This window comes from Bos taurus, chromosome 5 (genome assembly GCF_002263795.3).
Source record: "Bos taurus isolate L1 Dominette 01449 registration number 42190680 breed Hereford chromosome 5, ARS-UCD2.0, whole genome shotgun sequence".
NCBI lineage: Eukaryota > Metazoa > Chordata > Mammalia > Artiodactyla > Bovidae > Bos > Bos taurus.
The window spans coordinates 51,724,837-51,752,813 of NC_037332.1; the positions used below are offsets into that span (position 1 = coordinate 51,724,837).

General features: G+C 38.4%; 1 protein-coding gene across 1 annotated transcript in view; it reads left to right on the top strand.

Moving 5' to 3' along the window:
* The window catches only part of TAFA2 (TAFA chemokine like family member 2), a 564,942-nt gene that overhangs the window by 364,137 nt on the left and 172,828 nt on the right, over positions 1-27,977 (top strand). Inside the window, exon 2 of the mRNA XM_002687401.7 lies at positions 27,831-27,937. Coding sequence (XP_002687447.2) covers positions 27,832-27,937 — 106 coding nt within the window. The 5' untranslated portion in view covers position 27,831. The remainder of the gene's footprint in view (positions 1-27,830; positions 27,938-27,977) is intronic.

The window sequence follows — 27,977 nt, forward strand, 5'->3', positions numbered from 1 at the left end:
GAGCAACTGAACTGAACATTTCAGTATTTGCTAAGTGCTTTATATGTCTTAACTAATTTAATAATAAAGCTAATCCTATCAGAAAGCATTGTTTTCTATTGTGTTGGCCAAAATATTCATTCATGTTTTCCATAAGTTGTTGTGGACAAATCTGAATGAACATTTCAGTTCAGTTTAGTTCAGTCACTCAGTCATGTCCGACTCTTTGTGATCCCATGAACTGCAGCATGCCAGGCCTTTCTGTCCATCACCAACACCCAGAGTTCACCCAAACCCATGTCCATTGAGTTGGTTATGCCATCCAACCATCTCATCCTCTGTCATCCCCTTCTCCTCCTGCCCTCAATCCCTCCCAGCGTCAAGGTCTTTTCCAGTTCATGAACCACATTGTTTTTTTCTTTGATATTTTAAATACCTATAAGAACTAACAATATAAAACAACAAAAGTCAAGAACCAATTATGTATATTCTCAGTTGCTTCAGTTGTGTCCAACTCTTTGCAACCCCATGGACTATAGACCACCAGGCTCCTCTGTTCATGGGATTCTCCAGGCAAGAATACTGGAGTGGGTTGTCATTTCCTTCTCCAAATATTATATACATAAATTTTAATATATATATGGGCATAAATATAATTATATATATGCATGTATATGTATATATACATATCACACATAAATATATGTATGTATGTAATATGTGATTTATATTATATTATGTGATTATATATATTTATATTTATTACATTATAAGTATGTTATTTATATTATATATATGTATGTAATATGTGATTTATATTATTATGGCAACCTACTGGAGTGGGTTGCCATTTCCTTCTCCAATGCATGAAAGTGAAAAGTGAAAGTGAAGTCGCTCAGTCGTGTCCGACTCCTAGTGACCCCGTGGACTGCAGCCTACCAGGCTCCTCCATCCATGGGATTTGCCAGGCAAGAGTACTGGAGTGGGGTGCCATTGCCTTCTCTGATATATATATATATACACATATACATATATATATATACATACACACCCCATATATATATATGTGTGTGTGTATATTTGGGGTATATGTTTATATATACTTATCTATTTATATATATTTGTAAAAATATGTAAATACATATATTTATCTATATCTACATCTATATATATACACATATATGTGTACATATGTGTATACACATACACATATACATAAATACATATATACCCCAGATATGTGTGTGTGTGTGTGTATGTGTGTGTGTGTGTGTATTTATTTCAGTTAGATTATAAGCCCCCAGTGATCAAGTAGACACAGATGTCCATTTGGACTCAGAGCTAGACCTTGACGTTATGAGGGCCTGATAGTGGGATCAGGCCAGCTTGGGTCTTTGAGGGAAGTTTCATTCTGGTAGGTGAAGCCTGGTATCTAGGCCATAAGGCAAAAGCAGCATAGCCCAGAGAATTCTTGTGGAGAGCAGGAGAGGTATAAGCAGACAATTAATGTCAAGGGAGACTATTGGGAGGTAGCAAAGACTAGGGCTAAGTTTCAGGATCAGAAAGAACTCCAAGGAGATGGCAAGAGCAAAGAGAAGTCCTTTATAGGTGCTAGATAAAGAAATCAGGCCTGGAAAAATGATAGAAGCTCCATTTCCAGAACCAGGGCACCTGGTGAGGGCCAGACTGACAAATGTGATGTGAGTCCCATGGTTTGGGGCCAGCTCTACTTAAATTTCTCATTCCAACTGCTAGAACTGATTCTAAGTACTAGAGGGTGGGATGAATCTAAAGGAGAGGCAGATAGGTTCGAGCTTTAGAAAAATACTCTTCTTGAAACAATTTTTTAATATAAATTTATTATTCATCTTTTATTATTGTCCAATATTTCATATTTTAGAATGCTTAAGTGAAATGCTATCAGACAAGATTCAAGTGTTCAGCTAGTGGGTTAAACACTTCAGCTTCATAAAAGCCCTCTCCAACAGTCTCAAATGGGATTTTATGGTGTGGTTTTAAATCTGGGTGATATATTCATATACTCTCTGCTCTGAAACATCTTGATTACTGTCTGACCCTAAAACCTCTATAAAAGCTCATGGAAATTAATGTTCTTATGGCCTGAGTTTGAACTACTAGGCCACATCATATATCCTAAAGGGTATATTTTAATATCAGCAAAAGTTTTACTGATTTGGAACCATCATAAGCACCTTAGAAGTAGTTAACTTCTAAGTTAACTACTATGGTTAATATTATACAATTTACTCTGATGTTCAAAGACTGTGCATGTCCTTTTAATGGCCAGATTTTACTTTACTTCAGTCTTTTTTTTTAATTAAAATTTTTGTTTCTTGTAATTGGAGGATAATTGTTTACAATGTTGTGTTGGTTTCTGCCATACAACAATGTGAATCAGCTGTAAGTATACATAATCCCCTCCCTCCTGAGCCTCTCCCCCGCTCCCTATAATGCACTCTCCTTTATCAAAGGGAGGCCTTACCCATATCATCACTCAAATATTAACCAATGTTTTGTCAGAACTATGGGAATATTTCTAGATTTAGGTGTATTCCATTAGTTATACTTACTGGGTTTCTTTCTGATTGGTTCTTGAGATGGAGTGAAGATAGTACCCTAAACAAATTTATTTCTAGACAAATTTGTTTCCTTACATAGAAATGAACATTCTGAAAGGAGAGAATACTAGTTTATATCAGTAGTGTTATCCTTTGTCAGAAGATGGAAATGAAGCCTGCTAAGGCAAGCACATCAATGGTCAAGTCACTAGCATGGAAGGAGGAGAAGAGTTCGACTCATTCTGTTGAACATAGTAGAGGAATAAAAAAGGGCCAAACTTCTCTGTCCCTTGGCATTATGTTGTCTTTCTCCCTTAGTGCAAAAATGGCAACCAATATGAGACCCAAAACTCCTTCTGCTCTTTCATTTGGTGTATAACATTCCCACTGTTATTGCCGTAGAATGATTTGAAGGAACAAGAAATTTGTAATCAGAGGACCTGGATGGGGGCCTAAGTCTACCACTTATGGTTGTGTCCCTATTGGGCAAGTCATTTCATCTCCCTGAGGCTGTTTTCTTATTTTTGAAATGCTTTGTTCTAGACTTAACTTTTTATTCCAGTCCATGGACTTAAGGGTGAAGCCAAGTGAGACTGCTTGCCATTTCTAATCCTTGCATGTTTCCAGTTCCATGTCTTTCCCTAGATTAAATTAGCTTTATCATTTTCTCAGTGCTTGTAGATTTGGTGGTAGGACTTCTGAATCTTTGCTGTTTGCTTAAATTTGTCTAAACATACCCATTACAGAATGAATACTTAAGTCATGATAGTTTCCATTTCTTTAAGATGATGTGACATTTGTATTAAATTAAACTTAATTTGAATATCAAAAACGTATCTTGATATGTCATGCTTTCTTATCATCTGTGCTTATTAAAATCTTACCCGTATGTTAAGATTTAGCTCAGTTATTTCCTACTTCATATACAGGGTTAACATTTATGGAGGATGTTCTTAGTGTCAAAAACAGAGAGGGTACTTCCCATTTGTTGCATAATGTAACTGCCAAAATTGTGGAGGAACTGATATTCAGACAAATCTGCTTATTCTATCTTGATTTTTTTTTCAGAAAAAATTTGAAAAAACCATAAGATTGGTAATGTTTTATTTTTTTATTTTATAGATACGAAAACTGGCTTGAAATAATTTATTTCCATTCATATAACCAGTTTGAGTGAAGATATGATTAGAATCTAACTCAGAATTACTAGTCTTGTGCTTTGTCCTATTTGTAAACATTTTATGAAGGTACGTTGAAAGGGATGTTTGGTCACTGTCTCTGCTGCTGCTGCTGCTGCTAAGTTGCTTCAGTCGTGTCCGACTCTGTGCGACCCCATATACGGCAGCCTGCCAGGCTCCCCCGTCCCTGGGGTTCTCCCTAAACCTCTACAATCTTTTATTTAGTATTCCATGCCTCATTCTCCTACTTAAGTGATCTTATAAATCTCATGTCCGTTCCTCTATTATGAGTCCCTTAAAGGAGGAAGGAATTGGGGCTTGCTGATCTTGGTATTGCTTACAATGCCCACCAGAAGGCCTTGCATGAAAGACTCTTAAGAGTCCCGTGGACATCAAGATCAAACCAGTCAATCCTCAAGGAAATCAACCCTGAATATTCATTGGAAGGATTGATGCTGAAGCTCCAATACTTTGGCCACCTGATGCAAAGAGCTGACTCATTGGAAAAGACCCTGATTCTGGGAAAGGCAGAGGGCAGGAGGAGAAGGAGGTGGTAGAGGATGAGATGGTTACATAGCATCACCAACTCAATGGACATGAGTTTGAGCACACTCTGGGAGATAGTGAAGGACAGGGAAGTCTGGTATGCTGCAGTCCATGGGGTTGCAAAGAATCGGACGTGGCTTAGCGACTGAACAACGATATTGCCCCAAGCCAAACTTGGAGTAAACAGTTGCATTTCCGTTAAGTTTGCCTAATGGCAAATATATCTATGCTGTTTAATAATTATCACATAATGATGATGTGTATATAGTAAATAATAGTTTGTGAATTCAGGCTCAGTGTACTTCAGAATTGAATCTATGCCATTATACTCTTTTATTTATGGAAATTAATAGAAAATGAGCAATACATGATTAAAATGTATTTATAATCCTTTTATTAGCTGAATGATGAATTATTTTGTTTGCTATATTTTTGTCAAAACTTAAATCTACAACTTTAATCAAACTGTATACTCCATTTGTGCAAGGATCCTGCCTGTCATTTTCACAGATACATTATAGCCATTATTTAAAGTAACTGGCATATTTGTTGGATGATTGGTGAGGCTATGGTTTCATTGAATGACGAAACTTTGACTCTTTAGATAATATGATTATTAGGGTTAAAACTTATACGTTTTTCACATAGATTAGCTCTTTTGATTTTCTTAACAATCCTGTAAAGTAGTTAGAGCAAGTATTATACCTTCAAAAAAAGCTGAGGCTCCAAGAGATAAAATAACTCCAGAAATCACTTCCCTAAGCAGTAGCAGGTGACCAATACTTGAATTCAAGTATTTTTACTCCAAATCATGTGTTTGTTCTGCATTTTCATGTAGTCAGTAGAGGATTTAGACATAGATTAGAATGTTGGCCAAGGTATTCACGTTTGATACTTTTTAGAGGTGCTTTCTGGAGAGTTCACTTCAGTTCAGTTGTTCCATTGTGTCTGACTCTTTGCGACTGCATGAACTGCAGCATGCCAGGCCTCCCTGTCCATCACCAACTCCCGGAGTTCACCCAAACCCATGTCCATCGAGTTGGTGATGCCATCCAGCCATCTCATCCTCTGTTGTCCCCTTCTCCTCCTGCCCTCAATCTTTCCCAGCATCAGGGTCTTTTCAAATGAGTCAGCTCTTCACATCAGGTGGCCAAAGTATTGGAGTTTCAGCTTCAACATCAGTCCTTCCAATGAACACCCAGGACTAATCTCCTTTAGGATGGACTGGTTGGATCTCCTTGCAATCCAAGGGACTCTCAAGAATCTTCTCCAACAACACAGTTCAAAAGCATCGATTCTTTGGCACTCAGCTTTCTTTATAGTCCAACTCTCACATCCATACATGACTACTGGAAAAACCATAGCCTTGACTAGATGGACCTTTGTTGACAAAGTAATGTCTCTGCTTTTTAATATGCTGTCTAGGTTGGTCATAACTTTCCTTCCAAGGAGTAAGTGTCTTTTAATTTCATGGCTACAGTCACCATCTGCAGTGATTTTGGAGCCCCCCAAAATAAAGTCTGACACTGTTTCCCCATTTCCCATGAAGTGATGGGACCAGATGCCATGTTTTTCATTTTCTGAATGTTGAGCTTTAAGCTAACTTTTTCACTCGCCTCTTTCACTTTCATCAAGAGGCTCTTCAATTCTTCTTCACTTTCTGCCATAAGGGTGGTGTCATCTGTATATCTGAGGTTATTGATATTTCTCCTGGTAATCTTGATTCCAGCTTGTGCTTCTTCCAGCACAGAATTTCTCATGATGTACTCTACATATGAGTTAAACAAGCAGGGTGACAATATACAGCCTTGACGTACTCCTTTTCCTATTTGGAACCAGTCTGTTGTTCCATGTCCAGTTCTAACTGTTGCTTCCTGACCTGCATACAGGTTTCTCAAGAGGCAGGTCAGGTGGTCTGCCTGAAATTCTCATCTCTTTAAGAATTTTCCACAGTTTATTGTGATCCACAGTCAAAGGCTTTGGCATAGTCAATAAAGCAGAAATAGATGTTTTTCTGGAACTCTCTTGCTTTTTTGATGATCCAGAGAATGCTGCCAATTTAATCTCTGGTTCCTCTGCCTTTTCTATAAATTGAAGTGTTTTGGTATGTGAAAGATGGCACTGCTAAGGAAGTCATGTTACTGAGGTTGGTGAAAGAATTAATTTGAAGCAGCTATGATTGGCCTTTGAGCCTTATACTGTGAGAAAACTAAGTACAAACATTTTATTCTCTGCTTACTTTGCATCTATATTCCAGCTTGTCTGAACTATGAGCTATTTAAGGCTTCACATTTTTACCAGAGTCTTTTGAATATCCTTTTGCACTCTGTAATTTTTGTTCCTCCCAGTTGAAAAGAACCAGCTGACTTTTTTGGTATTTTTATACCCTGTGCTTTATTGTCTTCCTCCTGTGTTTTCTACCCGACGCCAAAGTGCAGATGCTGTGATTACTACTTCTAGTTCAAGACATCTGATTTTCAGTAGGTCCTTTTCTTTCGTCCTCAGTTAGAATCTTTATGTGAGCATAGCATTGGATCTTGTCCTTGCAAGAACAAATACTCTGTTTTTAGCCTCTGGATTCTCCCATGGACAGCACACTTAGTTTTATGTTGCATTCATGTTCTAAACATCTCTAAATCTATGAATTTTAAAATATTCCTAAAAGTACAGTTCTCTGATGAAAAAGCACTCATTGGAAGTCACAGGTCTAGACACAATTTTCAGTTGGATTAAATAAGAAGAATGGGGATGTTGTTTTTCAGTTGCTAAGTTGTGTCCAACTCTTTGGGACCCCATGGACTGCAGTGTGCCAGACTTCCCTGTCCTTCACTATCTCACTGTTTGAGAGTTTGCTCAAACTCATGTCCATTGAGTTGATGATGCCATATAACCATCTCATCCTCTGCTGCCCTCTTTTCCTCCTACCTTCAATCTTTCCCAACATCAGGGTCTTTCTGAATGAGTAGGCTCTTCTCATGAGGTGGCCAAAGTATTGGAGCTTCAGCTTCAGTATCAGTCCTACCAATGAATATTCAGGGTTAATTCCCTTTAGGATTGACTGGTTTGATCTCCTTGTAGTCCAAGGAACTCTTAAGAGTCTTGTTCAAAATCATAGTTTGAAAACATCAATTCTTTAGCACTCAACCTTCTTTATGGTCCAAATCCCACATCCATACATGACTACTGGAAAAACCATAGCTTTAACTATACAGACCTTTGTTGGAAAAGTGATGTCTCTGCTTTGTAATACACTGACTAGGTTTGTCATAGCTTTTTTTTCCAAGGGGCAAGCATCTTTTAATTTCATGGCTGCAGTCACTGATGGCAGTGATATTGGAGCCCAAGAAAAGAAAATTGGTCACTGTTTCCACTTTCCCCTTTCTATTTGTCATAAAGTGATGAGACCTGATACCATGACCTTAGTTTTTTGAATGTTGAGTTTTAAGTCAAATTTTTTACTCTCTTGCTTCATTCTCAAGAGGCTTTTTAGTTTCTCTTTGCCTTATGCCATTATTATGGTATCATCTGGATATCTAAGGTTATTGATATTTCTCCTGGCAATCTTGATTCCAGCTTGTGATTCATCCAGCCTGGCATTTCACATGATGTACTCTTCATAGAAGTTAAGTAAGTGGAGTGACAATATACAGCCTTGACATACTCCTTTCCAATTTTGAACCAGTCCATTGTTCCATGTCTAGTTCTAACTGTTGCTTCTTGGCCTGCATACAGATTTCTCAGGAGACAGGTAAAGTGGTCTGGTATTCCCATGTTTTTAAGAATTTTCCACAGTTGGTTGCAATCTACACAATCAAAGGCTTTTAGTGTAGTCAATGAAGCAGAAGGAGATTTCTTACTGAAACCCCATTGCTTTATCTGTGAGCCAATGAATGTTGGAAAATTCACCTCTGGTACCTCTACCTTTTCTAAATCCAGCTTATACATCTGAAAGTTCTCAATTCACTACTACCAAAACCTAGCTTGAAGGATTTTGAGCACAAGCCTGCTATCATGTGAACTGTGTGCAACTGTACAGTTTTTGAGCGTTCTTTGGCATTGCCCTTCTTTGGGATTGGAATGAAAACTGACCTTTTTTCAGGCCTGTGGCCTGAAACTGCTGAGTTTTTCCAGTTTGCTGACATATTGCATGCACCACTTTAACAGTATAATCTTTTAAGATTTTTAATATTGTATTAGGTCATTTTTGCTATTAGATGCTCTCCTCCTGCTTGTTTTTCTGATTCAAGTCAAACAGAGTTTCTATAGCCTATGACTAGGAAGTTCTGTCTGTTCTAAAACATACCCCCCAAAATGGCAGATTAGATCAGAGGCCACGCAGCTGCCCACAGGCAGTATTTGTCATGCAGAGTGTTGAATTATTGAGAACATTTAAAAATTGAGAGATTTCAGATATGATTCTGGATTTCTGGTTCCTAATGAGAATGGGAGGTATGACAGAACCAAACTCACATTTCCATGTACATTTCTTTCTCCTTTTCTCCTCTCTATCCCTCTGCCTCTCTCTCTTCCTCTTTCCCTCTAGTCTTATATCAGTAAATAGCTAAATTTATTTCCAGACATTTATAATTTTAATCTTTTTGAGCATGTAAAAAAATCCATGGTCAAGGTATCTTTTTTCTTTTTTTTGTATAAATCCTCCCCCACTCCCAAATATAGTAGGAATTCTTTAAAAATACATAATTCTATTTTAAAATGTGTTAAATAGGACATGAGCATTGTTGTTTTCATTACCAAACTGGAAAGAATTTTGGGCCTGGAGCTAAAAGACCTGGTTTTGAGTTCTGGCTCTGCCACTTAGTAACTTTGAACAAATCCCTGAATTTCTCTGAGCCTGTGTCCTCATCTCTGCAGGGGGATGATTATATCTGCCAGCCTCATGGTCATGTGTATCAAATGTGATCATGGATGTGAATGTTGTTAGTATACCATATGGCACTATGGAAGGTAAGATCCTTTTTAGGGAAGCAGAGCTATAGCATATGGCTTCTCAAGGAGCTTAGGATGTGGTTACAGAGATGGGACTCACATAAGATAGATTAACAGTTAACAGTATCCTATTGCCTGCAAGGGGTGGAGGAATTAAATGTTATCAGACATAAGAAAAAGTACATGATTATGTAGTGTAACCAAGTTCAAAATTAAAAGGATATATGTAGCATTTCTTTGTTTTATTAATTCATTTATTCCATGCCTACTCTGTGACAAGAAGTATTGTAAGTAAACTGGGGATAATGTAGTGAAATAGAAAGCCTGGGTTCCTGCTTTTATGGGGTCTGTATTCTAGTAGGGGGAGAGAAGAATACTATACAAATAACGTATGCTGCTGCTGCTGCCGCTAAGTCGCTTCAGTCGTGTCCGACTCTGTGCGACCCCATAGACGGCAGCCCACCAGGCTCCCCCGTCCCTGGGATTCTCCAGGCAAGAACACTGGAGTGGGTTGCCATTTCCTTCTCCAATGCACGAAAGTGAAAAGTGAAAGTGAAGTTGCTCAGATGTGTCCAACTCTTTGTGACCCCATGGACTGCAGCCTAGCAATCCCATCCTCTGTCCATGGGATTTTCCAGGCAAGAGTACTGGAATGGGTTGCCATTGCCTTCTTCAAGGCTGCATGATATTCTGCTAAATATACACAGCATGATGTTTATCCTGTATGATATTAGCTATTGTAATGTGATTTGGTAAGAAGTATAATTTATAAAATACTTTACAAAGTACTTTAATTATACATGGTAAGAAGAGTATTGGGCTTCCCTGGTGGCTCAGATGATAAGGAATCCGCCTGCAATGCAGGTGACCTGGGTTCGATCACTGTTTGGGAAAATCCTCCTGAAGGAGGGCATGGCAACCCACTGCAGTATTCTTGCCTGGAGAATCCCCATGGACAGAGGAGCCTGGTGGGCTACAGTCCATGGAGTCTCAAAGAATAGGCCATGACTGAGTGACTAAGCACAGCACACACATAAGAAGAGTGTTAACTCAGGGATTATTGGTTAAATTGCTGTTAAACTGACATGGTATCTGGCACAGTTGTTGTAAAGTATTCTACCTGCTGTGTCTTGGATTATTGTTCCCGACAATGAAGTAAGAGGATATAAATTGGGAGGAAATAAGGTCAGTAGGTTTTCAACAAATATGGAATGACTGGCTGTAATGGGTTAGTTGCTAAGTTGTGTTCAGCTCTTGCAATCCCATAGACTGTAGCCCACCAGGCTTCTCTGTCTATGGATTTCCCAGGCAAGAATACTGGAGTGGGTTGCCATTTCCTTCTCCCGGGCATCTTACCAACCCAAGGATCTAACCTGGGCCTCCTACATTGCAGGTGTATTCTTTATTGATTGAGCCATCAGGGAGACTCAATCAGTAGCTTGGACTAATCCTACCTGCCCCGGCCCCAGTGTAGGACTTCCTTCTAGTCTGTGTTATTTTGGGGATTTTTTCTGAAAGAGATTCAGGTAACACCCTTCTGCCAACACTTTGGGCTATAATTTCAGAATCTAATAAGTCTAATCATTGGGGAAATGTCTCAAGAGTGCACATTTAACTGCTTGACTGCTGCTTCACTGTGTGATTTGCATACTGCTGGAACATACCCGCCCTCCAACTAAAGAAACCAAGTTCACCGTAAAGAAAATGATAGGGATGGAAAGAAATGGCTAGTGGCAAAGATGGAAATACTGTATATTATGTGATTTTATTCGGAAAAGGAAATTCCAGATATTGGAAAGGGTAAAAAAGTAAGATTTTAAAAGGAGCCGAAATCTTGTTGTGAAAGGAAGAAGCCAGTAATCAGTATGTATGTGTGTGACTCTTTGCTACCCCATGGACGGTAGGCTCCTCTGTCCACAGGATTCTCCAGGCAAGAATACTGGAGTAGGACAATGAGGTCTAAACATATAGTGGTTGCTGCTTTAACTCTTAATGAACTAACTTCTCAATTGTTTATGTTATTAACTGAACAGTAAGTATAATACTTTACTATATTAAAATCTGCTCATGTGCCACCCTTCTCTCTAAAGGATTTCATTAACATTTATGAAGTTATGTACAAATATTGAACACACACAAGGAGTGTGTGTACAGTGAAGTAGTGAAAATGTACACGTCTCAGAACTGCAATCTCTTTTAATCATGCATTGCAACACTGCTGTGCTTGGAGTTAAATGATGGTACACATGGGTGTCCAAACATTTTGCTCAAACCATTACTCTTAGAGCAGAGTGTGGACTCTGTTGAACTTGATTACCTCTTCTTGGACTTCTTTCCATTGTTTTTTGTTTGTTTTTGAGGCTATAGAATGGCATGTGTTTCAACACAGCTCTCAGTGCCTTGTCCAAGGTTTGCTTGCTTTTATACTTTTCGAAGGTAAGGTTGAAATGAGTTAATATTAGTACCTTTTGGGAGATGGTTATATGTGAGGAGGCCTTCAGAAATACAACTTTAACCTTTTAGGTCACTTACTGCTGAGAAGGTTCTATGCTGAGGGAGGGACTATATTGCAGTGGTTTATTGGTAAAGACATGTTTCTCTCCTGAATGTATATTATTAGTGGACAATGTGTGATGGCCTATGGGCCACACTGGATGCCCTCAGACCTGTAGCTGTAGTTACAATGAGAAAGTGTCCTTGCGTGTGTGTGTGTTCAGTTGATCAGTCATGTCTGACGGTTTACAATCCTATGGACTGTAGCCCTCCAGGCTCCTCTATCCATGGGATTTCCCAGGCAAGAATACTAGAGTAGGTTGCCATTTCCTCCTCCAGGGGATCTTCCCAACCCAGGGATCAAACCCATATCTCCTGCATTGGCAGGCAGATTCTTTACTGCTGAGCCACAGAAAAGCCTGAATGTGTCATTCTTAAGTTACAAAAGTTATCCTAACAAAGAACCGTTGAAGATGAATTATTTTTATCATTGCCACTCATTCTTTTGCTTCTTTGTTAGCATGAAGGAGAAATTGCGAAGTGGAGTGAATTTCTCCTGCAGCCTCATTTCCTAAGAGAACAAGGATAACTAGAGCAAAAGTAAAAAAGTACTTACCTAGTCTCAATGGTAATTGAGTGGACAAATATTTAGAACTGATTTTACGACTACAAAATATTTCCTTTAATAATCATAAAAGGTTTACTTAAAAGGGGAAGAAAATATTTTGTTATGAATCTTGTATGTGGAATTTAGATGTTATATGTAGAGCTGGTGATGATTTTGCCATACAGAATCACAAAATTATATCCTAGGCTTGTGATTTTGGCATCTATCAAAGAGTGAGTATGATTGGGAGTTTTCTTATTCTATTTAGTTATATGCCACCCAACAGCTGTGAAACATCACCATCTCTGTCACTCAGGAGTGGATGTTTTGTGGCTTGTCTACATACTGCCTGTCTCCTACCACCTGTTTCTAGCCATATTTTGACAGAGAATCATTGCTGTAAGAAGGTGGGAGGAGGTAAATCAAGATCTTTCTAGTTGACATATTTGCCTAAAGTTTTTGTAGGAGGAGATTGAGCATGAAATAAGATTTGTGTTGTCTAGATTTTAATAATCTAGCCATCTCCTTTATAAATATCATCAATGCACCATCATTTGATAGTACACGTATATTCTATATTAAATGGTACGGCCTAGGCTTCTTTCCAATTAAATAGCTCTACTTCATTTTAAGTTTTATCTCAGTTATACTCAAATTTGCTTCTGGTTTATTGTTTGATGTCATATATTACTTGTTGTGGGTGGTTCGGTGTGAAATCTCACTTTGACCATACCAGGTAATCATAATGTTGTTTATTGTTGTTCATTCACGAAGTCCTGCTTGACTCTTTTGTGACCCCATGGACTGTAGCCCACCAGGCTCCTCTGTCCACAGGATTTTCCAGACAAGTATATTAGAGTGGATTGCCATTTCCTTCTCAAGGAATCTTCCCAACCCAGGGATCAAACCCACGTCTCTTGTGTTGGCAGGAGGATCCTTTACTGCTGTGCCACAAGCACATAACCATAATGCCTTCTGCTAACTTTTTCCCTTGGGAAGAGCAGATTTGAATTGTGGAAACAGTGTTTCATAATTAAAAAGAATGATAAATAATCGTAAGAGTAGGGCACTAAATACAAAACAGAAATGCAGAGAAAGAATTTTATTTAAGGTTAATATTGTGAAGTGAAAGAGAGATTAAATTAAAATCTGATTGATTTAACTACTATACTTTGAAAGGAGTAAAACACCCCAACAGGGCATGTAAGAATGAAGGATAGGTGTTTAGTGTTGTCTTCTTTGTGCCTTGTGGCAAAGATACTGAGATCAGTTACCTGGTTTTTCCGTATTGAAAAAAGAAGTTAATCACAGAAGAATTTTAAATGATTATTGTGTCACAGCTGGCATTTATAGATCAATTACTATGTGTCAGAATCTGTGCTTAGAAGTTTAAATAAATTAACTTACTTAGCATTCCAGTAGGTATTGTTATTATCTACATATTACATAAGCAGAAACTAAGGCTTTATGAAATTAAATAGCATGTCTCTAGCAGGTGGTACAAAGTAGTCTCAACATCCCATTATGACTTCAAGCCTCATGTCCTTAGTTGCCATAAGACTAAATTTGCTACATTTTAAACTGGAATATACAATTCATATCTTAAACACTGGTCAGAAGAACTTAAGCCAAGTTGAAGAAGTAGTTTTTAGACATCTTTTCTTGAGTCTATATGCAGAAAATAGACAATCAGAAAACATATGAAGATTTATTTTATTTTCTACCATTCTCTATATTCTAAGTATGTTTTTTTTTTTCTTCAAGCATGTTTCCACATAGAAGTCAATGTTAATGTCTTATTTAAATTAATTGGAGAAGGGAATGGCAACCCAGTCCAGTACTCTTGCCTGGAAAAGCCCATGGACGGAGGAACCTGGTGGGCTGCAGTCCATGGAGTTGAGAAGAGTCAGAGATGACTGAGTGACTTCACTTTCACTTTTCACTTTCACGCATTGGAGAAGGAAATGGCAACCCACTCCAGGGTTCTTGCCTGGAGAATCCCAGGGACGGGGGAGCCTGGTGGGCTGCCATCTATGGGATTGCACAGAGTCGGACACGACTGAAGTGACTTAGCAGCAGCAGCAGCAGTTAAATGTGAATTTTAGATAAATCTGATAAGGGATTTATTTCTGAAATATAAGGAACTTTTTATAATCTAACAGCAAAACAAAATAGATTTTAAAATGGGCAGAGGGTTATATAGACATTTTTCCTAAGAAGACTTACAGGTGGCTAACGGGTACATAAAAAGATGCTCAATATCATTAATCATCAGGGAAATGCAAATCGAAACCATGGTGAGATATCACCAAATAGCCAAAAGATAACAAATGTCAGTAAGGTTGTGGAGAAATTGGAACCTCTGCACTCTGTTGGTGAGAATGTCTACAAAGCACTGTGGAAAACACTTTTCAGGTTTCTTAAAACATTAAAGATAGGAATATCACTGTCGTGTTCAGTTGCTCAGTCATGTCCAGCTCTTTACGACCCCATGGACTGCAGCATGCCAAACTTCCCTGTCCTTCTCTGTTTCCCAGAATTTGCTCATACTCATGTCCATTAAGTTCGTGATGCCACCCAAAAAATTCTTCCATATAGGAATACCATAAGAATCTAGCAATCCCATTCCTTGGTATATTTCTAAAGTACAATTGAACTTAATATCTTGAAGAGAGATCTGCACTCCCAAGTTTACTACTGTGTTGTTAACAATAGCTGAGATATTAAAACCACCAAAATGACTACTGACAAATGAATGGATATAGAAAATGTGGTATACTCGCTGTTGTTTAGTTGCTGAGTTGTGTCCGACTCTTTTTCCTACCCCGTGGACTGTAGCCCACCAGACTCCTTTGTTCGTGGGATTTCCCAGGCAAGAATACTAGAGTGGGTTACCATTTCCTTCTCCAGGGGATCTTCCCCATGCAGGGGTCAAACCCATGCCTCCTGCACTGGAGGACAGGTTCTTTACCACTGAGTCACCAGGGAAGCCTGGTGTACTCATGTAGGGAAATATTATTCAGCCTTAAGAAAGATGGAAATCCTGCTGTTTGTGATTACATGGATGGATCTGAAAGACAATATGCTAAGTGAAATAAGTCAGTCACAAGAAGACAAGTACTGCATAATTCCACTCATGTGAGGTATCTCATCAGTCAAACTTACAAAAGCAGAAAACAGAAAGTTGTTTGCCAGAAGTTGTGGGAGAAGATGGGGAGTTATTTAATAGGTATAAAGTTATAGTTATAAAGCATGAATAAGTTATGAAAATCTGCTGTACAGCATAGTGTGTATAATTGACAATGTGGCATTGTGCACTTTGAAATTTGTTTAGATGGTAGAATTCATGTTAAACATTGTCCTTAACAGACTTATACACAGAGGGAAACAACACAAGGAAACTTAGGAGGTGATGGATATTTGTGTGTCTTGATAATGATGATGGTATCATGAGTGTTGACATGGCCAAATGCATCAAACTGTATACACTAATATTCGCAGCATTCTAATATATTATTTTTCTCAGTAAACCTGTAAAAATATTAAAGTGACTTTAAGTTGGCATCCTTTATTTTATCTGATAATCCTAAATTTGTCACTTCTGGTATAACAATTTTATTAGGTCTAATCTCAATAGACTAATATCTGGTAGATATTGGACCCTTAACTCTGAAGTTTTAATTCACCTTTCACCAGATCATGCAGTGAGTATAAATAATAAAAGATACACCATTTAAAGATTGACTGTTTTGTAGCCCATAGACCACAGTAATGAAAAACAATAGTCTTTCCTTTATCCAGTGTCATGGAAATATGGTGATCTTCTTTTGATGATTTTCTAGATAAATGATAGTTAGAACTTGCTTTTAGTCTTTTTTTAAGTCTAAAATGTACCATCTACTTTGGGGCCCATTACAGAGTATTTGGAGTATTGTTAACTTGCAATGAGAACTGAACCAGTGGGCAGAAAATTGGTTTCAAGACCCTCCACCATCTACAACTTGTCTTCAAATGTTCTTTCAGATTTGATCTGTAATCTGAGAATATTAATATGTACAAAGCTTACATCAGAAAGTTATCGTGAGGATCTTTTCACGTGCCTGTTGGCCATCTGTATGTCTTCTCTAAAAAATGTCTATTCAGATCTTTTGACCATTTTGTTTGTTTTGTTTTTGATATTGAGTTGTATAAGCTGTTCATATGTTTTGAATACTAACCCCTTAGCTGTCATATCATTTGCAAATATTTCCTCCCATTCCGTAGATTATCTGTTCATATTGTTGATGGTTTGCTGTGAAAAATTTTTAAGTTTAATTAGATCCTATCTGTTTATTTTTGCTTTTATTTCATTCAGATCCCCCCAAAAATGTTTCTACAGTTTATGTCAAAGAGTGTTCTGCCTATGTTTTCTTTCTAGGAGTTTTAAACTTTCATGTCTTGCATTTAGGTCTTTAATCAATTTTGAGTTTATATTTGTACATGATGTGAAGAGATGTTCTCTCTCTCGTTTTTTTAAAAAAAAACATAATAGACTCTTTTTTTTAAGATTTATTTATTTTGTTTTATTTTTGGCTGTGGTGGGTCTTCGATGCCACGTGGGCTGTCTCTGATTTTGGCCAGTGGAGCTACTCTTCGTTGCAGTGAGCAGGCTTCTCCCTGCGGTGGCTTCTCTTGCTGTGGAGCACAGGCTCTAGGCACGTGGGCTTCAGTAGTTGCAGCATGTGGGCTCAACAGTTGTGGCTCATGGGCTCTAGAGAGAGGCTTAGTAGTTGTGGCTCATGGGCTCTAGAGAGAGGCTCAGTAGTTGTGGCGCATGGGCTTAATTGCTCTGCAGCATGTGGGATCTTTCCGGACCAGGGATCAAACCCATGTCACTTGCATTGCAAGGTGGATTTTTAACTACTGAACCACCAAGGAAGCCCAGGAGATGTTCTAATTTCATTCTTTTACATGAAGCTGTGCACTTTTTCCATAACCACTTATTGAGGAGACTCTTTTTCTTCATATATTCTTGTCTCCTTTGTCATAGATTAGTTGGCCATAGATACCAGTGTATTTAAAACTATAAACATATGTAGCAATATTAATAACTTCAGTTAGCATGCTGTGTTCCAGGTATCTCTATAGGCATTAGAGATAGCTAATGATCTAATGTATCTAATGATCTTAGAATTCTGTACATTTATAAATTTGATGTCTATTCTCTGATATCCCAGTATCAGTATTCATTTTGCAGAGCCATCTGAAGACTCTATTAATTAGCCTTGCTTTTTTTTAAAGACTTTTTCATATTCCTGTCTTTAATTCTATAGACTTAGGATAAATTCCTAAAAGTAGATTCATTTTCACCTATGATTAAAACATGTAAGTTCTTTTACTTGTTGCTCAAAAACTATTTCTCACTAATTCCCAGCCAGGTGGCTATGCCCTAGATGTTATTAATAATGTATAATAATCACTACAGTTTGAGTGTCTACTTTATTCTGGCTTTGTGTCAGATTCTTTATATACACTGTATTTATTCCTTACAACAGTCCTACCAGTATGTAATAGTATTTATGCATTCTGTATGTGGGCATTGAGGCTCATAGTTGTTAAGTACACTCGACAGAGGCATTTTCCTATTGTATGTCAGAGCTAGGATCATATTCAGGTAAGCAGTTCTGCCTTGCAAGCCATGCTCTGAAAGAAGGATCTTTGAAGAAATAGTAGTAGTGCTGATTTAGCACATAACTTTCTTTTAAGTTCAAGCCATCACACAATTTCTTATTAGTTTTAATGCCATTCCTATTTGAAAAAATAGATGGCATTCCCATTTTATAGGTTGAAAAGGAAGGTAAGTGATTCAGTTGTAATAACATGCACAGCAATGTGGTTTAGCTTAGCCCTCGTCATTTCAGGTGTCTCTCATAAATGATTGCTTTATTTTGCCTATAGTGTTTTTGTCTGTTTTGGGTATTAGCACTTGGAGCCTTAGAATATTGTATGTTTCAGGAAAAATCATTTGAAGGATAATACATTTCTATTTCCTATCATTATGGTCTGTAGGTGGCAAAGGCACTTATGTAAAATCAGCACTTTGGTTGTACATTACTAGGCATCAAGCAAAAGCACTCCTGGATTTCTATACCCACCAAAATTGCAGTATTGTAGGAAAATGAATGGAAGTATAAATTTTGGGTGAAGGAAGGAGGCAATAGTGGTTCTTAAAAGAGGCTTATATTTGCTGCCAGGCAATCCTTAGAAACCAGTGGAGCTTTCTTGGCTAAATCTCCAGGGTCGATTTCTTAACTGAATGGAATGTAAAAGGTACATTCATCATGAAACACTGATGTATTGAGTGAATTTTATAGCTATTGTTTCCATTTAGAAAAATGTGAGAACCAGGACTATATTCCAAAGTCTTTGCTTTGAAGTTACCTAAAAAAAATGTGAATTAATTGGACTAATCTTATGACTGGCATATAAAAATGCAAAGTAAATAAACTTTACTTTTTAGATATTCATTTGGCTACTTAAGGTCTTGGTTGTGACATATGGAATCTTCCACTGGGACGTGTGGGCTTCTCTCCAGCTGCGGCGCTCAGGCTCAGCAGCTGCAGCACACAGGCTTAGTTGCCCCTTGGCATGTGGGATCTTAGTTCCCTGACCAGGAATTGAACCCATTTCCTGCACTGCAAGGTGGATTGCTAACCACTGGACCACCAGGGAAGTCCTGTAAGTCTATAAACTTTTGATAATTTTAAAATGGGAAATACAGATTCTATTCAGTGGGTAGATTCTAATTCAAATAACATACACAGTTAAGTGTGGTGTGAAATACTATAATGTCATGGTATTGGATATGTGGTATAAAGTGGATCCAAATGAATACCAATAATAAAAATGAGTAGAGATTACCACCTCAGCTTCTGGATAATATAATACAATACCACAGGATTATTGGTAGGGTCACATGATTATCTCTTAAATTTGCTACTATATATTGTATGTACAAAATATGTACACACACGGATCCCTTATACTTTAATATGCATCTATATTTATCTAATCTCAATACTGATATCACTGTCTGCCTGCCTCAAAGAATATTGCAATAGCAATATTCTTGACTAGCATAAATGCTAGTCAAGTTGGACATTATTATTGGATAAAACCAGCAACGTAGTGAAATTTGTGGCTCAAGATGTCATATTTAGTAGGGTTATTGTAATAACCTATCAGAAAACAAAGGATAATTAATTTTGGAAGATGCATTTGCTTCAATATAAAATAGGGAAATTAAAAGTAATAACAATACTTAGGATAATAATAATATTGTCATAATAACTTGTCTTTGTAGAGCATAGATATTTACAAAAACTTAGTCTACCCTGACTTTGGTATTTTTAACATACCTCTTCCTTCTGGCTTTTTCCAATCACCTGTTCAAGTCTCTCGCTACCATTTTGTCTTTACTTCCCTTTTCAGTATTGTTTCTTAAAAGAGTGATTTAGTCTGTTTCCATTTTCTCATCTCCCATGCTCCTCACTTCATTTTGTATCTCTCCACACGCCAGCCTGTGCACCGTACTTTCCACTGATATTCTTAGCCACTGAGTATAGCAGACATTTAGTTGTTTAAAATAAAAAAGTAATGAAACCTCCATTAAAAAGGATTCATTTGTTCTGATTCTAAAATCAAGGCACAGATTCCTTCATTGAACATATGTTGATGTTCTGTGATGTAGGTATTCTGTGTGCTGGCACAGTGATTAATGGAGAGGAACTTGGACTTCCCTGGCAGTCCAGTGGTTAAAGCACTGTGCTTCCAATGCAGGGACACAGGTTCAATCCCTGGTTGGAGAAGTTCCACATGCTGTGTGGTGGGGCAAAAAAAAAAAAAAAAGTGGAGAGGATTTGTCCTTATAGAAATAACATTTTAGCGAGAGAAGAAAATAAATACCTCAAATATGTAGATAAATGAATAAAATAATTTCAGATTATAATAAATGGAGGAAATACAGATGGTCCCCAACTTTAAATGGTTTGCATTCATATAACTTTGAATTTGACTATACTTTCAAACTATACTTTGAATTTTGAATTTTTTTCTTGTCTGGCAATATGTGGTACAATACTTGCTCCTGATACTGGAAAATATGGGTGAATTGAAGCTTCCTGTTAGCCATATGATCCCAAAAGTAAATAGCTGCTTCACTTAGAATCATTCTGTACCCATACTACCATTCTGTTTTTCATTTTCAATATAGCACTCAATAAATTTATGAGATATTCAACACTTCATTGTAAAATAGGCTTTGGTGGTTTAGTCACTAAATCATGTCCAACTCTTGTGACACCATGGACTGTAGCCTGCCAGGCTCCTCTGTCCATGGGATTCTCCAGGCAAGAATACTGGAGTGGGTTGCCATTTCCTTCTCCAAAATAGGCTTTATGTTTGCCCAACTGTAGGCTAATGTTGGGCTTTCCAGGTGGTGCTAGTGATAAAGAACTTGCCTAACAATGCAGGAGACTTAAGAAACTTGGTTTCGATCCCTGGGTCAGGAAAATTCCCTGGAGGAGAGTATGGAAACCCACTCTGGTATTCTTGCCTAGAGAATCCCATGGACAGAGGAGTCTGGTGGGCCACGGCCCACCGGGTCATGAAGAGTTGGACACAAAGCGACTTAGCATGCATGCAAAGGCTAATGTAAGTATTCTGAGCATGCTTAAGGTAGGCTGGTCTGAGCTCTGATGTTTTGTAGGTTAAGTGTATCAAATGCATTTTCAATGTACACTGAATTAATCTGGATGTAGCCCCATTTTAAGATGAGGAAGATCTATATGACAGGATATTAAGAACAAGAGAGAGTGGGGTGGGTGTCTCTGGACTCTGAAGGGTAAGATGCTCAGGAGTTGTTCTCTGTGGAGGTGACCATGAACTGAAACTGACCATGCAAAGACTAGAGGGAGAGCTTTCAAGGCAGAGCTAACATTTAATTTGGGTTCTAGAATGAATTTGGCTGCAAGGGGATTGGTTTACACCCTTGAAGTTTCCAGGGTGAAATCTGAAACTGGCCTCCATATGTGGAGGGTGAGGAGGGATGCACAAGGGAGATTGGTAAGTGGAGCATTTAACAAGCAAGGGAACTTACACTGGAGGCTTGTCTTAGGTGCTGGATGAGGGAAATCATTCCTCAGCTGCCCAGCAAATCTTAAGAGGCTTTACTAGGGTTCAGTCATGTATTCAGTCTGGATGGTCTTAGCAGCACACATCACCTCTCAAGGTACATCCTTGGAGTAGCTCTCCCTGTCGGCACAGTGGGCAGAATATACATTCCTAGGACAGGGAAGGAAGCTGCCTGGGTACAGCTTGAGTATCAACCAGCAGTCATGTCCTCCTGATTACCTCCTCTGACAAAGGGACAGAGGGAGGGCCAATGTGTCTGAAGTGTAAAGATGGAGGGGAACATGGATGTGAATTGAGGTCAGAAAAGTCAAGCAGGGAGATGATGTTGAATGTTCTCTCCAGTGAGAAATTTAGATTTTTACTCTTATTTCAATACGCAGGTAAATTTCTAGGGTTTTCAGCAAAGAGCAGGGTGTGGTATTATTTGATTTACATTTTATAAATACCATTCTGGTCCCTATCAGGACAGAAGGAACTTATCAGTTGGAGCATTCTATTTCAAGGTTAAATCCCTTTACTAGATTTGGCTGTTAAAGTTCATGCCATCGTAATTTGTTGACACAAGGTTGATATGAATGTTAGATCAGTGTAGAAAAACATCATATAAAAAGACTTTTGTACTGAGCTGGCCAAAAAGTTCCTTTGGGTTTTTGTAACATGGAAAAACTCAAATGAACTTTGTGGCCAACCCAATATACATTGCCTTATATGACCATTATTAAGGCTTCCCTGATGGCTCAGCGGAGTAAAAGAATCTACTTGGAATGCAGTAGACACAGGAGACTCAGTTTCTATCACTGGGTTGGGAAGATCCCTTGAAGAAGGAAATGGTAACCCATTCCCGTATTCTTGCCTGGGAAATCCCATGGACAGAGGAGCCTGGCTGGTTATAATCCATGGGGTCGCAGAGTCAGAAACGACTGAATGACCAAGCGTGCCTAAACACACACATACACATGACCTTTACTTCCACAAATAAGTGCCTTAAGCTCTAGGAGAGGCCAGGTGATTGGGTTCCAGGCTCCAGCTTTTTATCTTCTTGTTTATAAGTCTTTCCCACCTTTTTTCCCTTTCCATCTTCTTTATATTAGTTAAACCTGCCTTCTGTTTTTATGGTAAAGTGATTTTTCTAGGAGCATAATAGTTTCTTGCTTATTTATAATTGAAATACACTTTTAACATCAGTGTGGGGGCAGAGGGTTCTAACACCATTCAGACATCTGAACGGATATAACTGAAACATAGTACAGATGAGAAGAGCAAAAGAAAGTCTGGAGATTTAATTGTCAGTTCTCTACTTTGACAGCTTTTCACTTCAACATCCTTCACCGCCAAGGTTAGCATTTCTCAATTATTCTATTTCCCCTGTCTTGCCAGCGGCTGCTGCTTGGGGAGCAATTTCAAGGTTTCATCCTCTCTGTGAATTTATCCTTCAGTTTCCAGTTTCTTCTTCTCACAGCTTTTGCTGTTCTAAAGTTCACTTAAATGTTGCTTTAAAAAAAAAAGAAAAAAACAAAACAACAGTGTGACAATTTTGAAAGTGCATTCAACCTTTGACTACGGGGGAAATTTTTAGACTGAGACCTGGTGTTTAGCACCTTGAATGAGAAGTGAGTGCCCCCACCCTCTGTGCTCTTGTACAAGGTCAGGAAGAAGCATACCATCCAGCCTATTTTCTTTAGGGTTTTCTTCCTGGGTGCTGCCCCTTCGTGGAACATCAGTCATCACTCTGTTACATTTCAGTTTGCTCAATCTTGGTTGTTATTTTAAAATCAGAATAAATCACATTCCAGATTGGATTTCTCCCTTTTCTTTTTCTTCTTCGCTTTGTCTTATCTTCCCCTCCCCTACCCCTATCTCACTTTCTTCTTTCTGTGGGTCTTTTCCTAGTTTCATCCTAAAATAGTGACATACACTTGCTTCCTGCTCATGTTGGCAATGGCATGATATCTTTGGCTCTACAACATGATGTGACCCACGTTCAACAAATACTCTCTTAGTTATTGAGCTGAACCTTGGGCCAGGCTCTCTTTTATTGTTCAGTTGCTAAGTCATTTCTGACTCTCTGTGACCCCATGGACTGCAGTGTGCCAGCCTTCTGTGTCCTTCAGTACGTCCCAGACGTTGCTCAGATTCATATCCATTGAGTCGGTGATACTATCTAACCATTTTGTACTCTGTCGCCCACTTATCCTCCTGCCCTCAGTCTTTCCCAGCATCAGGGTCTTTTCCAATGAATTGGCTGTTTGCATCATGTGGCAAAATTATTGGAGCTTCGGCATCTATCCTTCCAATGAATATTCAGGGTTGATTTCTTTTAGGATTGAGTGGTTTGATCTCCTTGCAGTTCAAGAGACTCTCAGGCTCTAGGTATTTTCAAATGTATGGTTCACAGTCCCTATCTTTAGAAATCTTGTATGACAGTAAGGGATGGGGATAAGTAAATAGAAAATTATATTACAGTGTGACATGTGCCTGGTCTATATAGAGTAGGGCTTTTAACATGCTGCTGCTGCTGCTAAGTCGCTTCAGTCGTGTCCGACTCTATGCGACCCCATAGACGGCAGCCTACCAGGCTCCCCGTCCCTGGGATTCTCCAGGCACGAACACTGGAGTGGGTTGCCATTTCCTTCTCCAATGCATGAAAGTGAAAAGTGAAAGTGAAGTCGCTCAGTCGTGTCCGACTCTTAGCGACCCCATGGACTGCAGCCCACCAGGCTCCTCTGCCCATGGGATTTTCCAGGCAAGAGTACTGGAGTGGGGTGCCATTGCCTTCTCCGGCTTTTAACATGGTCTTGACCAAATCCTGTAGAAGGAATTCTAAGCTACACCCTGACCAATGAATAGAAGTTAGCAGTTTGAAGAGTCTGTGGCACATGGAGATGGGTGACATGTTTCAGGTGACATGGAGATTTAGTTGGAAGATGTAGAGGAAATTTTGTAGAGTTAAAATATTGACTATGAGTGTACATGGAGAGAGAGTTGGGGAAGAATGGTGTAAAGTAAGATTGGAGACAGAAAGACAGAAAAAGTAAAGTTATTGTTTTTAACTCTGATACCAGTACAAGTTTTTTTTTTTTTTTTTTTTCTTTCCCTTAAACCTAGAAGAGAATCGTGTGAAAGTTGCAATCACATGAAGGGGGTCTCATGATCATAGTTACATGTTTGGCTACAATATAGAGTGTGCTATACGGGTTTTCCTGGTGGCTCAGATGGTACAGAATGTGCCTGCAACACGGAAGACTTGGGATTGATCCCTGGGTTAGAAAGATCCTCTGGAGGAGGGCACAGCAACCCAATCCAGTATTCTTGCTTGGAGAATCCCATGGACAGAGGAGCCTGGTGGGCTACAGTCCATGAGGTCACAAAGAGTCAGACACAACTGAGTGACTAAGCACAGCACACATAGAGAATGCGTTTCGCTCAGTTAGCAGTATTTATCAGGTACTTCCTAAGTACTAAACATGACAAACAGAATCATATGAAAAGCAGACAAAGATTCAGCCTTTGGTTCCCAAGGACGACAATATTGGCAGCAGGAAGTCCAGTTAGGAGGCTGCGTGTTGCCCATGAAAAATTTTGGTGGCCTGAGCTGCAGTATTGCAGCAGGGATGTGTGCATAAGTAAGAGATATTCAGAAAGCAGTATTGACAGAACGTGGTCATTGACTGGATAGGGGTAGGGGTGGTATGAGAGGAAAGGCAGGGGTCTTTACAGACTTCCATATGTTGACCTCCTTTCTCCTTCCTTTTTCAGTTTGACAGCCTGGTGACTTTGTGGGTGTTTCTGTTTCCATATGTCTAGTTATCTGTTTGACCAGTTGTCAGTTCTGTCATGCCATGTGGTCGGGGAACAATGATAGGGAAAATACAATGGGTCATTGACCTTGTAGCAGAGGCCATTTGCTATGGGAAAGCTATTATCAAGAATTATGCTAAGCAGCTCTTCTTGTCAGATGAAGTTTGCTAAACTGTTCATTCTGTTATAGGTTATGCAGTACAATATTGTTGCAGGGATTGGATGTAGGAGAGGAGGCAGGATGGTGGCAAAAATGTGAGAAAAAGAAGAATCTCATAACAAAGCTAACAGTAAGAGTGCCAAAAAACCACAAAGGTAATAGAATGGAAGATTTTAAATGGGAATTAAATGGGCACTTGAGATTGAATATCCCTAAACCAGATTGTTTTTCTAAGATACTTCCTGAGGACATTAGTATACTGTATTACGCTGTGAAGAAAGGTTTCTAGACAATGCTGTACACTCAGATATGCCTCTTGTTTCAAAAAATCTGGTTGCACCCAGAGTTTTGTAAATCTACTTGCCCCCTTTGTTTTTCAATACTGTATTAACATTCTGTGAAGTGATGCCTCGCAGGACACACAGATTTGGGAAATGCAGGTCTAACAAAGTTATGGCCGTAGTAATGGTTAACACCTATTGAGCATTAATTATCTTGTATGTGTAGTGGTAAATTCTTTCCATGAACTAACTCCTTTAGTTTTTGTACCAACAACTATGAGATAGATATTATTCTCACTTTGGTTGCAAAAATACTTAGTTAAGTAATTTATAAAGTCATATAGATAGTAGGCAATAAGCCAGATTTTAAACCAAGCCATCTAATCCAAAGGTCAACACTTATTCCTTTGTACATTATCTAAACACGTCACAAAACCAAGGTCCATGGAGGACTTGCAGCTGTTGGGTCCACTGAAATTCCCTTCAATCATCTCATGCATGGATGGGCCTCTCATGTACTCCAGGAACAACAAAACATCCAAATGACTGAACACTTTCCAGGCTCATAGTCATTGAGCCCTTATACATGCCAGCCATGGGGCCAGGCTCTTCACATACATACTCCATATGGCAGAAGAAAAAGTTGAAGCAGGAGATCCAGAAACTCACACAAGATTACTCAATCAGAAGCCAAGAGAGCCAGACTCAAATCCAAACAGTCTGATTCAGGAGTAAGTCTGGAGTCTGTGTTCTTAGTCACACATTGCTGCCCCCTCAACATCTGAATCAGTGTGAACAATCTCTCCAGGCCAAGAAGTGTAACTGTGTATCTGTATTAAATATGCATAAAATATCAATTTATTTTTAATCCATTTATTGGTATGAGTGACTCCTCTTCAAAATTATACAGTCATCATTGCTACCACAGAGTCATACTTTTGGAGACAGAATGTTTTGGAAGTGAAGGTGTGAGCAAAAAGATAACATGGAGGACTCAGGAGGAGGAATCAGGCTAGGTGAGGAAGCGACCTCACAAACTTGCACTAGAACTAAGACAAGAATGCAGGTCAGATAAGAATGGAGTTCTGTCCATTCAGGATTGAATCTGGGGAGGTACAGTGTGATGGATGTATATTTTATCTCCCTCATAAATAAAATGCGGATGGATTATATTTTATGTTTTGCTTACCCCTTAGCAATATAATAGTTAATGTAAAGATTTTAGATTAAGGCAATTTGGTGTTTGAGTTTTCACTCTATCATTAAACACAAATTTAATGTAATTTCTGTCCTTCATCATCTACAAAATGGGGATAGACATACCAACATCCCCAATTTGTCCTGAAGAACAGTTGAAATAATGTTGTATTCAGTGCTACAGAAAGTAGGTGCTAAACTTTTGTTTTGGGTAGCTATTATTTTATTATAACATTGCTTTGTTTTCCTGTTTTGTAGTCTCAACTTGCAAATGTTAACTTGCTATTTTTCATTCTCCTGTTTCATTTTTCTTCTACTCATAAAGTACAGCATGGTAGGTTCCAACAATATTAAGACACCTGTGTTTCAGCAGTAGTGATGTCGTACAGTAAAGTGACTTTTAAAAAGCACATTAGAAATAGTAGATTTGAAATGATTTTATTCTGTGCAGGAATTCATCAAATACGTTTTATCTCAACTGTTTACCCTGACCGTTTGACTTGGCTTTGAAGAAGAATTTTTTAAAAGTAAAACAAATCACTTACTTAAAGATTATTCAAACAGCTGTGCCTTGAATTTTTTGAAAAAGATGAATCTATATTTATATGGAGAGAAAAATAGTAATGTTTTTTGGTTGGTTTCAGCTGTCATTAAGTGAAACAAGGTTGATAGAGCTAGGGCCTCTCTTATCACTTGCATTGTATCAAGGTACTTTGTTTGGAAAACTTTAATCTTTTTTCTGTTCATAATTTATATGCAGAGAACAGTATTTTAATATAAGAAATGCAAATGTAGGTGTTAAAATGTCATAGGAACTTGTACCATGATTATAGTGGATAAACAGTGGGTTCACATACTTAAGATTTTTATTATTATTATTATCATTTTTTACAGGATGAGTAAGAGATACTTACAGAAAGCAACAAAAGGAAAACTGCTAATAATAATATTTATTGTAACCTTGTGGGGGAAAGTTGTATCCAGTGCAAACCATCATAAAGGTAAGTTCTTCTCATTTCTTCCTCGCTGTCTATGGAAGGA